A 13,490-nucleotide genomic window follows, 5' to 3' on the forward strand; every position below is an offset into this window, starting at 1 on the left:
TGCAATAAGTAATTAACATGATTTTTGAACGACTACCTCATCTCTGTTCTCCAAACATACAATTATCTGTAAGGTCCCTCAGTCAAGCAGTGAATTTCAAACACCGATTCAACCACAAAGACTAGGGAGGTTTTTGGTAGATGGGTAAAATAAAAAAAATAGATAATTGAATATCCGTTTCACCATGAGGCCAATTACGACTTTAATATAGCTACAGAGTTTAATCGCTGTGATAAGAGAACTGAAGATGGATCAACTACAACATTGTAGTTACTCCACAATACTCACCTAAATGACAGAGTGAAAAGAAGGAAGCCTGTACAGAATAAAAAATGTTACAAAACAAACATCTTGTTTGCAATACGGCACTAACGCAAAACTGAAGAAAAAAATGTCATGAATACAAAGCGTTATGTTTGTACTTACCCAGAAAGACTCGCTGCCAACGACGATTCTAACATGTATTGACTCAGAGGTGTGAATACGTATGTAAATTATATATTTCATTTAATACATTTGCAAAAATGTCTAAAAACATATTTTCACTTTCTCATTATGGGGTATTGTGTCTAGATGGATGGGAGAAAAAAATAATACTTTTAATCAATTTTGAATACAGGATGTAACAACAACATGTAGAATAAGTAAATGGGTATGAATACTTTCTGAAGGCACTGTATCTGCTGAGGACCGGTGAGTCATTTCGATACCTGCATGCTTTGAGGCAACCCTAAGCACAGCGGTGTACCATGGTAGTTATAGTCGTAATGTACTTTCTCACAGTATTATATTAATCCTTGACAGTAACCGAGGAGACTACAATCTCTAACACATATTGGCAAGACCTTTTACAGTTGCATGCACGTAGCAATCAGATTAGTCAGAACAAAATGTAAACACATTGAGAAAGAAGAAACTTTACAGGGAAATCATTGTTTCTACTTCTGGTAGGCTACTTCCTTTTTACGGAACTTGCTTAGAGCTTCTTTGAAGAAGGTCGTTCTCCAGGACGTGCGAGCTTTCTGTTTTAGTTTACTTCAGCTGGAGTGTTTCGGAAGGCAAGGACACACATTTGACCAGGAAAGTGCTCAGGACCAAGGGCCAAGAGCACTGAGAACGCATCACCTGCAGATGGCAAATGACAAGAGCAACGCGTTCGAATCGCTTTAGGACGCAACATTGGACTCCAATTCACAGTCAACGATATTGATGTATATTCTTTAGAAATTATATCAGCAAATAGGAATGCTTTGCATGCATGTTAAATCCATAGCGTATTTTGGATTTTAGTTAAGGATATATTGTTTTTACTTTGAATTTGTATACTTTTTTTTTTCTTTAGAGGAACAATATCATGAAGTTCAACGGGTATCTAAAGCTTAGAATTGGTGAGGCGTTGGACCTCAAACCAACTACTTTTTCCCTTCGCCATTCTACAATGTTCAACAAATCAGCTCCCACTTTAGACCCTTACATTGTGATAAAGGTGGACGAGTACAAAATTGGTCAGACGCATACAAAGCAGAAAACCAACATGCCAACTTACAACGAAGAGTTCTGCCTCAATGTCAACGACGGCAAACATATAGAGTTGGCTGTATTTCACGATGCGCCCATAGGGTATGATGACTTTGTTGCCAACTGCACATTTCAATTTGAGGACCTGATGAAAACCTTGAACACAGAAGAGACTTTTGAAGGATGGGTGAGTAGCTAAGTCCTGGGCAGTTGGCACTGTGCGGATGGATAGGGATGTGGTTGACTTGGGGATAAAAGCATCATTAATATATTCAGACTGTAAGACACATACAGTCATTAAAGGGAGTCAAAATACACTGATCATGCTTTTTTCACTCTAGTGGTTCCCTTGGATCTTTTTGGGATTTTGCATATACAGGTATTCCTGTAAATAATTGGTCCAATGTGTGACATTGGACCTCAACATTTCTAAATGGTTAAAAATAAAAATGATTTTTATGCAGTTCCACATGTGTACTTAGAGGAATAAAAGTGAATATATATACAAATTGGCCCATAACTCCACCTATACAACAAGATAGGCCTAGCACTACTGTCGTGGCCAAAAGTTTTGAGAATGACACAAATATTCATTTCCACAAAGTTTGCTGCTTCAGTGTCTTTAGATATTTTTGTCAGATGTTACTATGGAATACTGAATTATAAGCATTTCATAAGTGTCAAAGGCTTTTATTGACAATTACATGAAGTTGATGCAAAGAGTCAATATTTGCAGTGTTGACCCTTCTTTTTCAAGACCTCTGCAATCCACCCTGGCATGCTGTCAATTAACTTCTGGGCCACATCCTGACTGATGGCAGCCCATTCTTGCATAATCAATGCTTGTAGTTTATCAGAATTTGTGGGTTTTTGTTTGTCCACCCGCCTCTTGAGGATTGACCACAAGTTCTCAATGGGATTAAGGTCTGGGGAGTTTCCTGGCTATGGACCCAAAATATCGATGTTTTGTTCCCCGAGCCACTTAGTTATTACTTTTGCCTTATGGCAAGGTGCTCCATCATGCTGGAAAAGGCATTGTTCGTCACCAAACTGTTCCTGGAGGGTTGGGAGAAGTTGCTCTCAGAGGATGTGTTGGTACCATTCTTTATTCATGGCTGTGTTCTTAGGCAAAATTGTGAGTGAGCCCACTCCCTTGGCTGAGAAGCAACCCCATACATGAATGGTTTCAGGATGCTTTACTGTTGGGATGACACAGGACTGATGGTAGCACTCACCTTGTCTTCTCCGGACAAGCTTTTTTCCAGATGCCCCAAACAATCGGAAAAGGGATTCATCAGAGAAAATGACTTTACCACAGTGCTCAGCAGTCCAATCCCTGTACCTTTTTCAGAATATCAGTCTGTCCCTGATGTTTTTCCTGGAGAGAAGTGGCTTCTTTGCTGCCCTTCTTGACACCAGGCCATCCTCAAAGTCTTTGCCTCACTGTGCGTTCAGATGTAATCACACCTGCCAGCTGCCATTGCTGAGCAAGCTCTGTCCTGGTGGTGCCCCGATCCTGCAGCTGAATCAACTTTAGGAGACGGTCCTGGCGCTTGTTGGACTTTCTTGGGCGTCCTGAAGCCTTCTTCACAACAATTGAACCGCTCTCCTTGAAGTTCTTGATGAGCCGATAAATGGTTGATTTAGGTGCAATCTTACCGCCAGCAATTTCCTTGCCTGTGAAGCCCTTTCTGTGCAAAGCAATGATGACGGCACGTGTTTCCTTGCAGGTAACCATGGTTGACAGAGGAAGAACAATGATTCCAAGCACCACCCTCCTTTTGAAGCTTCCAGTCTGTTATTCGAACTCAATCAGCATGACAGAGTGATCTCCAGCCTTGTCCTCGTCAACACTCACACCTGTGTTAACGAGAGAATCACTGACATGATGTCAGCTGGTCCTTTTGTGGAAGGGCTGAAATGCAGTGGAAATGTTTTTTGGGGGATTCAGTTCATTTGCATGGCAAAGAGGGACTTTGCAATTAATTGCAATTCATCTGATCACTCTTCATAACATTCTGGAGTATATGCAAATTGCCATCATACAAACTGAGGCAGCAGACTTTGTGAAAATGTATATTTGTGTCATTCTCAGAACTTTTGGCCACGACTGTACACATCGTTTAAGCAGAGTTCATGTAGATATTGGCAAGTCAAATTCAGGGACTTTTCAAGCACTTAATAATGTATATAATTGTACATATAGGGCCTAATACAGAACCCCCCCGTCCCCTCAAAATGCAAAAAGTGTAAAAAATAAAATAGGCCATTACCACTTTAAGAATAATGCTTATTTTAAACCTTGCCAATGCATTGATACTCAAATTATTATTACATTCTAAAATATGTGAGAATAATGTGGACATTGCCTGACTGTAGCCTATGTGGCTGACGCAGGCCATGGATAGTTGTAGCCTTAATCTCACCATCGCTGTAATAAGAAAGTGCCCCAAAACCAGTTCCCCAAAAACCAGTTCCTCTATTTATATGGAATGCCAACTTGTAGCCAACATTAGATGTTGTCATAATAACCACACGTGGTTTTACCACAACGGAGTAGCACAATACCCTTCAAATGAACCGGCGGGAAACAAATGAAAGTGGCCACATCTCTCACATAAACGGTAAAAAAATGAATTCACAGATTAATATAAGCGACCAGTAATTACAATAACTTTTCAAGCACCATATTGAGGAAATGTCTGATTTTCAAGGTAGGCTTATTTCAGTAGCCTACTTGAATTTCTGAGCTCCAAATTCAAGTTAAAGTACAGTAGCTTAGGCTACTTCAAGCTCCTTGTATTATTTAAAGTTGCAGGTGTAACATGGAAACCAAAATGTATTCTTCATGTTATTTCATTACCAGATCATGTTGTGAAGAAGCCCACTAGGCTATGTCGTTTGTCATTATTTCCAGAATAATGAATAGGAATAGCGTTGGGTGCAAGCAGTAGACTTGGTGTCCAATCCGAGGCACAAAAACATATGAAGCTGGCTGGAAAACATGAACTCATAAGTATAGCCTGATTCTTTTTCTTTTAAATCTAAGAAGACACTGCTGTTCATCAAGCAGACAACAGAGGATCAATGTCAGTTGCTCAGGATATTCGATCCAATGTGGATCCAGGTACAACTGTCTTCCACGGCATATTCTGGACGTTCCTCAGAAACACCTTTTTTTCCAGCACTTGGGCTGTTGTTTCATCACATGCACTATCACAACAGCTGTTCATCACTTGATTGTCAATTGGAAAATTCCTTCCTGGATCAGATGATGATGTGTGCAAATATTATGGCTTAACTAATCAGCTGCATACCAAATGTTCATCCGACAAGTATTATGCATAATTATTGAAGAACCACGTCAGTGACAGTATCAGTTTAGGTTTTAAGTATTAAGGTAAGGTGACTCTCTCAGTTAGAAGCATTTGATTTTGAAATGAATAGCCTACATTATTTTGGATTTGTGTGCCCATAAACTCTTTGCACCCAATAATAGGAGACACTAAATGTAACATAGTTGCACTGCATTTCTAAGATCTGTCTGAAAGCGAGATCCAGGATTCTTAGGGGTTCAAGTTCAATGTCTTATTTAACTGATTAATGCTTAATATGATATAACAATTTACATGCCGTAAATGCAAGCACAGAAAAACGTATTGTTTTATGTCACACGATTTTGGACAAGTCCGTCAAGACACCATCCACGATAAAGGGTTAAACAACTTGTGAATTCTATTGACCATGGCTATGATCCCCCTTATATCTTAATGTAATTACATGAAAAAGGTTGGCAGATTATTATCAGTGACTTATCAACAGTTGTAACAAGTTGCTCAGTGTAGAAAATCCTCACTGGTACCCAAGTTTATAGACAAAACCCATACACATTCCATAATGTACTGTATGTTGATAAACTGATGCCAGGAGCCATGGAACAGAAGATTCTTCTTGTAGACCTGCATCGTTTACACTCATTCTGCCATTCCTTTTCCAGTCCTTTCTGTACAGGGCATGTGATATCCAAGGCATGCAGATCCCATAGTCTCCTTTTCCCATAAGAAGCTTCAGCAGCTCATTATAGGTGGCATCTTGGTGGATACCTCTGTGTGTTTAACTTAAGCCTGTCAGAAAGGCAAAGATGACATCATCAAGAGGTTTTTGTATTTATTAGGGATCCCCATCATCTGTTGCCAAGGCAGCAGCTACTCTTCCAGGGGTCCAAACACATTAAGTCACTTACATTACACATAAAACAAAATATAAAACAGTACATCATATAACATTATTACACCACTACATATCTACAATACAAAATGTATAATACAACCATACAACAATATTACAATGTACGTGTGTGTGTAGAGTGCGTGTTCTAGCGTGTGTGTGCGTATGTGTGTGTCTGTACCTGTGTGTGTGTGTGTCTCTTCACAGTCCCCACTGTTCCATAAGATGTTTTTGTCTGTTTTTAAATCTGATTCTATTGTTTGCATGAGTTACCTGATGTGGAATAGAGTTCCATGTAGTCATGGCTCTATGTAGTAAAGTGCGCCTCCATATTCTGTTCTGGACTTGTGGACTGTGAAGAGACCTCTGGTGGCATCTCTTGTGGGGTATGCATGGATGTCTGAGCTGTGTGCTAGTAGTTTAAACAGACAGCCTGGTGCATTCAGCTTGTCAAAACGTCTTACAAAAACAACTAGTGATGAAGTCAAGAGATTGACATGCATATCATTGTTAGCTCCCCGTCTACATTTAAGGGCCATCCGTGCTGCCCTGTTCCGAGCCAATTGCACCTGACGACACGACTGAACAGTAGTCCAGGTGCGACAAAACTAGGGCCTGTAGGACCTGCCTTGTTGATAGTGCTGTTAAGAAGGCAGAGCAGCGCTTTATTATGGACAGACTTCTCCCCATCTTAGCTACTGTTGTATCAATATGTTTTGACCATGACAATTTACAACCCAGGGTTACAGTTTAGTCACCTCAACTTGCTCAATTTCCACATTATTCATTACAAGATTTTAGTTGAAGTTCAAGGTTTCGTGGATGATTTGTCCTAAATACAATGCTTTTAGTTTTTGAAATATTTAGGGCTAACTTATTCCTTGCCACCCATTCTGAAACTAACTGCAGCTCTTAAGTGTTGCAGTCATTTCAGTCGCTGTCGTAGCTGACGTGTATAGTGTTGAGTCATACATAGACACTCTGGCTTTACTCAAAGCCAATGGCATGTGGTTAGTAAAGATTGAAAAAAGTAAGGGGCCTAGACAGCTGCCCTGGGGAAATCCTGATTCTAACTGGATTATGTTGGCAAGGCTTCCATTAAAGAACACCCTCTGTGTTCTGTTAGACAGGTAACTCTTTATCCACAATATAGCAGGGGGTGTAAAGCCATAATACATACGTTTTTCCAGCAGCAGACTATGATCGATAATGTCAAAAGCCGCACTCAAGTCTAACAAACAGCCCACACAATATTTTTATCATCAATTTCTTTCAGCCAATCATCAGTCATTTGTGTAAGTGTTGTACTTGTTGAATGTCCTTCCCTATGAGCGTGCTGAAAGTCTGTTGTAAATTTGTTTACTGTAAAATAGTATTGTATCTGGTCAAACCCAATTTGTTCAAAAACTTTACTAAGGGTTGGTAACAGGCTGATTGGTCGACTATTAGAGCCAGTAAAGGGGGCTTTACTATTCTAAGGTAGCGGAATGACTTTCGCTTCCCTCCAGGCCTGAGGGCATACTTTTTCTAGTAGGCCTTAAATTAAACATATGGCAAATAGGTGTTGCAATATTGTCCGCTATTATCTTCAGTAATTTTCCATCCAAGTTATCAGACCCCGGTGGCTTGTCATTGTTGATAGACAACAATAATAACCACACACGCCTCTGTCGTGCTAACTATGCTACCCGGTAGCAGTATGTGAAGTATTGCATTGTAAAGTATGCTGGTAACCACAACTAGCAGAGACTTTGCATCTAATTCCTGTGACTTGCCTGTACAAACAAGCTGAAGTGTGATAATACCCTATCTTAGGGCATGTCATATACAGCTACTGCCAGAGATAGATGTTAATGTGATGGTATCAAGAGCTGGTATTACTCTCCACGTTTGTCTTTTGTTGATGTGTGTTGCTTTTGGGGTTACACCCTCTGTATACCATAGTAGGCTACTACTGGTTTGGAATATGTCTGTCACTGGAGAGAGAATCTCCCTCTGCAACAGTTTCGCTCGTCTGGTTTACTTTCGGTCCTAGAGGAGTAAACAAAAAATGTAATTGGTGTGTAACCTGAACTTGTACATGCCTGGGGCAGGTAGATCTGGTAACGTCTGTGTGCCTTGAGACTCAACGCCCTCCAGTGGCTATCTGGGCTTCTTATTATCTATCATGGTCACGCAGTCCAATGGTCTGCCATACTCAAAACCTCATCTGTGTCATGGTGCCCAAAAGCTGTCAACAGACAGCTCACTCCTCTTGAAAAGTAGAATCTGAGCTATATTTTTTTGTAAAGCTTCCACCAGGAACCAACCAATGAAGGCCAGAGTCAAGTACAGTGGGTGCTTCTGTGAGGTTAGGCAGACATGTGTGCATAGCCTGGCTTCACTCTTTTACGAGATGCAGCCTTGAAAGTACTCATCTGCTAGATCTGAACTGTGAGACCAGGGTGACGTGTTCGCTGCCGATATAGCGAAGTGACCCGCGGTGTTTGTCATTATACCCTGATGAAGACAGCTTAGCTGTCGAAACGTTGGTTATTAAATTATTCCATCTGAGCTCTTAGAGCGTGTAGCTCTCCTTTTCTTTTACAAGTATTCCACTCCGCTAGCCAAAACCTAAACAGGTGTGCGTTTCTTCCAGATCTGAACTGTGAGACTTGTTTTGCTTTGTTAACGTTCAGATGAAGTGCTTGGGGCCCTATACCTGTGACGTGTAGAGTAAGGAACAGGCCTCCACACGCCCACACCACTGTTGTTGAAGCTTTCCCACCGTCTGCTTTACGCTCAAGGGCTCCCAAGTCTTTCCCCATCCGATCTCATCTCCCTTGTTTTATAGCTTCTCTTGGTTCAGAGCCAAGGACAGCACTTTCTCATCGGTGTTCCTCTCTAATCAGTACAATGTTGCATATTAAACACAAAACTTCAGTGTCTTTGATCTAAGGGGGGCTGTTGGCTCTCACACACACACACACACACCACACACACACACACACACACATACACATGGGTGGATAGGTTTCTTTATCTAAACAAGTAGCAGTATGAGGCGTTAACCTCAAGAGAGCAGCTCAAAATAGAAGCATCCAGTCATATCTGTTGTCTCATTGACCTGCGGCTCAGCCTTACAGTATGTGCCATCCACCCACTCCTCTCACACCCCACTCACAGCCTTAACACTGGGGGGAAGATTCCACTGAGACCCACAATTTTACACCTGTGATGACTTCATTAGTGTTCTGTGTTGAACCATCCTTCAGGTTCATCTTGACAGTCTTGTCTCTGCTTTTAAGCAGAAGTGGATGGAATAGACTCAGTTTAACTGTAAATGTTTGTCAGGAACTGTCACTCCTCCCCCGAAGAATAATCACTTCCCCTTACTGCCGTGTGGTACTCAGTCAGACAAAGTTCCTGCTTTTTAAATTTAGTATGGTCGTGTCAGCGTCAAAGCCTGATTTAGTCTCAACTCTTCTGTCTTCATATGACTCTGGAGTTCTGTTTGCCTCAGTTGATTCACTGAAGACACAGGTCCAGCACTCTCGGAGAAAGAGAACAGGACAGTAATGGGTGACAGTAGGCTAATAGTTTATGAGGGTGTGTGTGCTCAGCTGTACACAAAGGAAACATGTGTGGAGGGTGATGTCATGTTAAGGAGAGAGAGAGAGAGGTGGAATTATCATGATCTTACATCTGATGGTGTACGTAGTCTGGGGTTTAACATGTCCTTATGTTTGAGCCTCAGCAGGAGAATGTGTTATGTTCGAGATATCCCCTCCTCATAGCAATACAGAATGATATAACTGACCAAGAAGATTGAATGGAGAGAGAGGCTGGCAGAGATGACTGAATCAGGATGGAGATGATATTGCAGTATCAGTCCAATCATGTCACTTTTGTTGTGGGTTGTCAAGGTTTTCCATTGGGGTGTCTGTCTGACTAGAACCGTGTCTGTAGTTTGTGCTGTACATAACCTCAGTTTCAATGAAGTGGTTAGTGCATGGCCTCTGCAGCACTGGAACTCTTTTCAGGTTTCTGACTGTGTCTTATTATGTCTATTGTCTGTCTCTGTCCGTATGTCTTCTTTATGCTGATGATGATGCCTGTGTGAGAGATAATGTTATTTTGAGTGAAGCAGGGTGTCATTTACTGAAGCTAGCTAAACCAGCTCTCTAGTCTCTCTTCCACATTGCTCACATTCTTCCCACATTACATACACACTCAACCATTCACAACACACGCACCTACACGCTACATACCGGTATGTTAAACAAAGATCTAACATGTCTACACACATTTACATACCTATAACACACTCACCCTACACCTTGCATAGGGGAGGGTGGGGTAAATTGAGCCATGTTTTACATTGAGTCACTCCGTCAAGGGAAATATAGTATTCTTTCTAACAAAGATATTTACACATACTGTATTTCAGGATGTTGTGTATCCCTGGAAATAATCACAATTCATGTAAACATTACAGTTTTGACAACATAGCTTGTCCAAAAAGAGAGGTATCTTGGCACAACATACCCTGGGTATGGGGTAAGTTAAGTCGCCTACAAATTCCTCTACTGAAGAAATAGTTCCACTACCTTTTTAAAACCATGTCCATCTTTATTTCCCAAACACAATTCAACACAATCACTAGGCTTATTAACAGCTACTGTAACAAACACTTTGTACTTTTTTTGTACACTTTTATTGTTACCTCATATCCCAGTGATAATGCCTTGCATTACGCCTGGGAAACAAAAACAAATCTATTTGCTCAACTTGCCATTGGCTCAACTTACCCCAAGGCAAGCATTTAACCCGCACAACTTCAAGGATGCACTTTCATGCTAGGTTTAGGACCTCATATTGAAGCTTAGATACCCAAACTGATGTATAATACAATCTTAAAATATTCTACTTTGATTTAGATACCAGCATCATGAAACCTCTAACACAATAAATTCATTTGACTTGGTGAAAAGCTGTTTTTTTGGACCTAACTTACCACTTTTCCAATGTGGTTTTTTTCCTCCGTGAAATGATGGTCTCTTCCTAAATATTTGTGTATGGTTTCCTAGAAAAAAGAGTGGCTCAACTTACCTCTTTGGCTCAACTTACCCCTATCTCCCCTACAATAAATCTAGGTTATATTGCATTACATATGTTGGTTTGGGAGTTACCTGGATGGTTGGGAGTCACATGGTTAGCTTTTGCTCATTGAGTAGCCTCGTCTAATGTCTAGTCTCCTGTGTTTGTGTGCAGGTGGACCTGGAGCCAGAGGGCAAGGTGTTCATCCTCATAACACTCAATGGCTCCTTCATTGATGGTAAGGATTTTTCATTGTGTATATCACACCAACCATCTATCTATTTCATCCATAGATAGATAGTATTGCCTTCTCCCTCCCTCGCTGTTCGTATCTTTGTATTTCTCTTACACTAAGATGGCACACATTCTTTCAAGTCCTAAAATATTCCGTAACACTTTGTTCTGTTCGACATAATGTACAGTCCCTCCTCCCTCTTAAGTTAATTGTCTGTCTGCTTCAACACAGCCCCTGATGCAACTGATTACTTACAGGCTGTCAGACACAGATATTCAGCATCACGGAAACCTGTTTGTGTGTGCATTCATGCATGTGTGTTGTGTGACTGACTTACTGTAAGTCATACTGCAGATGCTTTGACTGATGGGAATCTTATCGCCTTCTTTGTTTCCTTTTCGATAGAACATTGTTGCTTTAATCATTCATGTTTTATCCTCTGTTCTCTGTCTGACAGACATACTCCCCTCTGGGTCGTTCCATTTAAGTTCAGCAAGACATCTCAGATTTTTCCAAAATCGTTTTTGTAGTTAGAAACAGAAAAGATTAGCATTCCTACAATATTATTTTGTTGAAATATAATTTGACCTCTGATAATTTTTTGTTGTTGCCATTTGTAGGATTCATCTAATATTCAATAAATATAGTACCTAACATCCAATTTGGACCAAACGTTTTTTTTATGACAGTGAGTAAGACACGAGTAATCTAAATAAAATGTCAAAAACCACCCACGGACCCCCATCTCACGGCCATCCCAACCCAACAATGAGTATTCAGTATCAGTTCTCTGTGTTTGACAAGTAGTATTGGGCTGCGGCTCTGAGTATTGTTTCTTCATCTTATCTAATGCATTCTCCGTGAAATTGTTGATGTTTTTTTTCTGCTCAGAGAAATTGGTTATTGAAGTTGTTAGCTTTATGTCCCATCCTACATCCTGATATTACCAGGTTTTGACCACTAGATGGTGCTGTTCCTACTATTAGGTGATTCGTTTTAAAGGGGATTTTTTTGAATGACTTCCTCATCTCTGTACCCTACATAAACAATTTTCTGTAAGGTCCCTCAATCGAGCAGTGAATTTCAAACACAGATTAAAAGACCAGGGAGGTTTTCCAATGCCTCGCAAAGAAGGGCACATATTGGTAGATGGGTACATATAAAAAAGCAGACATTGAATATCCCTTGAGCATGGTGAAGTTATTAATTACACTTTGGATGGTGTATCAATACACCCAGTCACCACAAAGATAACTCAGTTCCCAGAGAGGAAGGAAACTGCTCAGGAATTTCACCATGAGGCCAATGGTGCCTTTAAAACAGTTATAGAGTTTAATGAATGTGATAGGAGAAAACTATGGGTATACTTGTAATCGTTAAGGACTGAGGAGTTTTTCAGGATAAAAAAATTAATGGAATGGAGTCAAGTACAGGCAAAATCCTAGAGGAAAACCTGGTTCAGTCTACTTTCCACCAGACACTGGGAGATGAATTCACCTTTCAGCAGGACAATAACCTAAATCACAAGGCCAAATCTTAACTGCTTACCAAGAAGACAGTGAATGTTTGTGAGTGGCTGAGTTACAGTTTTGACTTAAATCTGCTTGAAAATCGATGACAAGACCTGAAAATGGTTGTCTAGCAAAGATCAACAACCAATTTGATAGAGCTTGAAGAATTTTGAAACGAATAATGGGTAAATGTTGCACAATCCAGATGTGGAAAGCTCTAGGAGACTTACAGTACCCAGAATGACTCACAGCTGTAATCACTGCCAAAGGTGATTCAAACGTATTGACTTAGGGGGTGGAATACTTATCTAATCAAGATATATTACTGTTTTATTTATTTATTTATTTATTTATTTTTTACATTTTCTGCCACTTTGACATTTCAGAGTTTTGTGTAGATTTTTGGCAATTTTTTTTAAATTAAATCCATTTTAATCCCACTTTGTAACACAACAAAATGTGGAAAAAGACCAAAGTTAGCATTTGAAACAGTGGCCAACAAAACCAAAGCATGGGTTGCTGTCATACCTTGTCAATAGACTGCTTATTGGCAGGGGTTGGATTCAGGGAACCGAAAATCTAATTATTTGTTATTTTTTTGGAGGAACAGAACCAAAACTAAGAACGAAAGTGATCTATACTGTTTCGGAACAGGACCGTTATATTGAAAGCATGGGAACCGGTTAATAACGTCCTTTTTTCCCCCCAGTCCCACAAAAAACCGCAACAAAGCGTCTATGCAAAGCCCAAACTGTCACTCAGAAACATATTCCAGTGTCTGCCTGCCTGCCAGCTGAAAATCTTGCCAGAGTGTGAGTGTGTAGGCAACCTGTTCCTCGCCCTCCCTCCAAAGCATGCATAGTCTACTGTAGCTACTGACGTTACAGGCGAGATTCAGAAATTAGGGAGAGAGATTTTTA

At 40.4% G+C, this 13,490-nt stretch overlaps 1 protein-coding gene across 1 annotated transcript in view; it reads left to right on the forward strand.

Moving 5' to 3' along the window:
* Nucleotides 1–1,063: 1,063 nt before the first annotated feature.
* The window catches only part of LOC106598906 (protein kinase C eta type), a 39,168-nt gene continuing 26,741 nt past the window's right edge, over nt 1,064–13,490 (forward strand). Inside the window, exons 1-2 of the mRNA XM_014189932.3 lie at nt 1,064–1,705; nt 10,999–11,062. Of these exons, the coding sequence (XP_014045407.1) occupies nt 1,355–1,705; nt 10,999–11,062 (415 nt within the window). The 5' untranslated portion in view covers nt 1,064–1,354. The remainder of the gene's footprint in view (nt 1,706–10,998; nt 11,063–13,490) is intronic.

This window comes from Salmo salar, chromosome 01 (genome assembly GCF_965601325.2).
Source record: "Salmo salar chromosome 01, fSalSal1, whole genome shotgun sequence".
Lineage (NCBI taxonomy): Eukaryota > Metazoa > Chordata > Actinopteri > Salmoniformes > Salmonidae > Salmo > Salmo salar.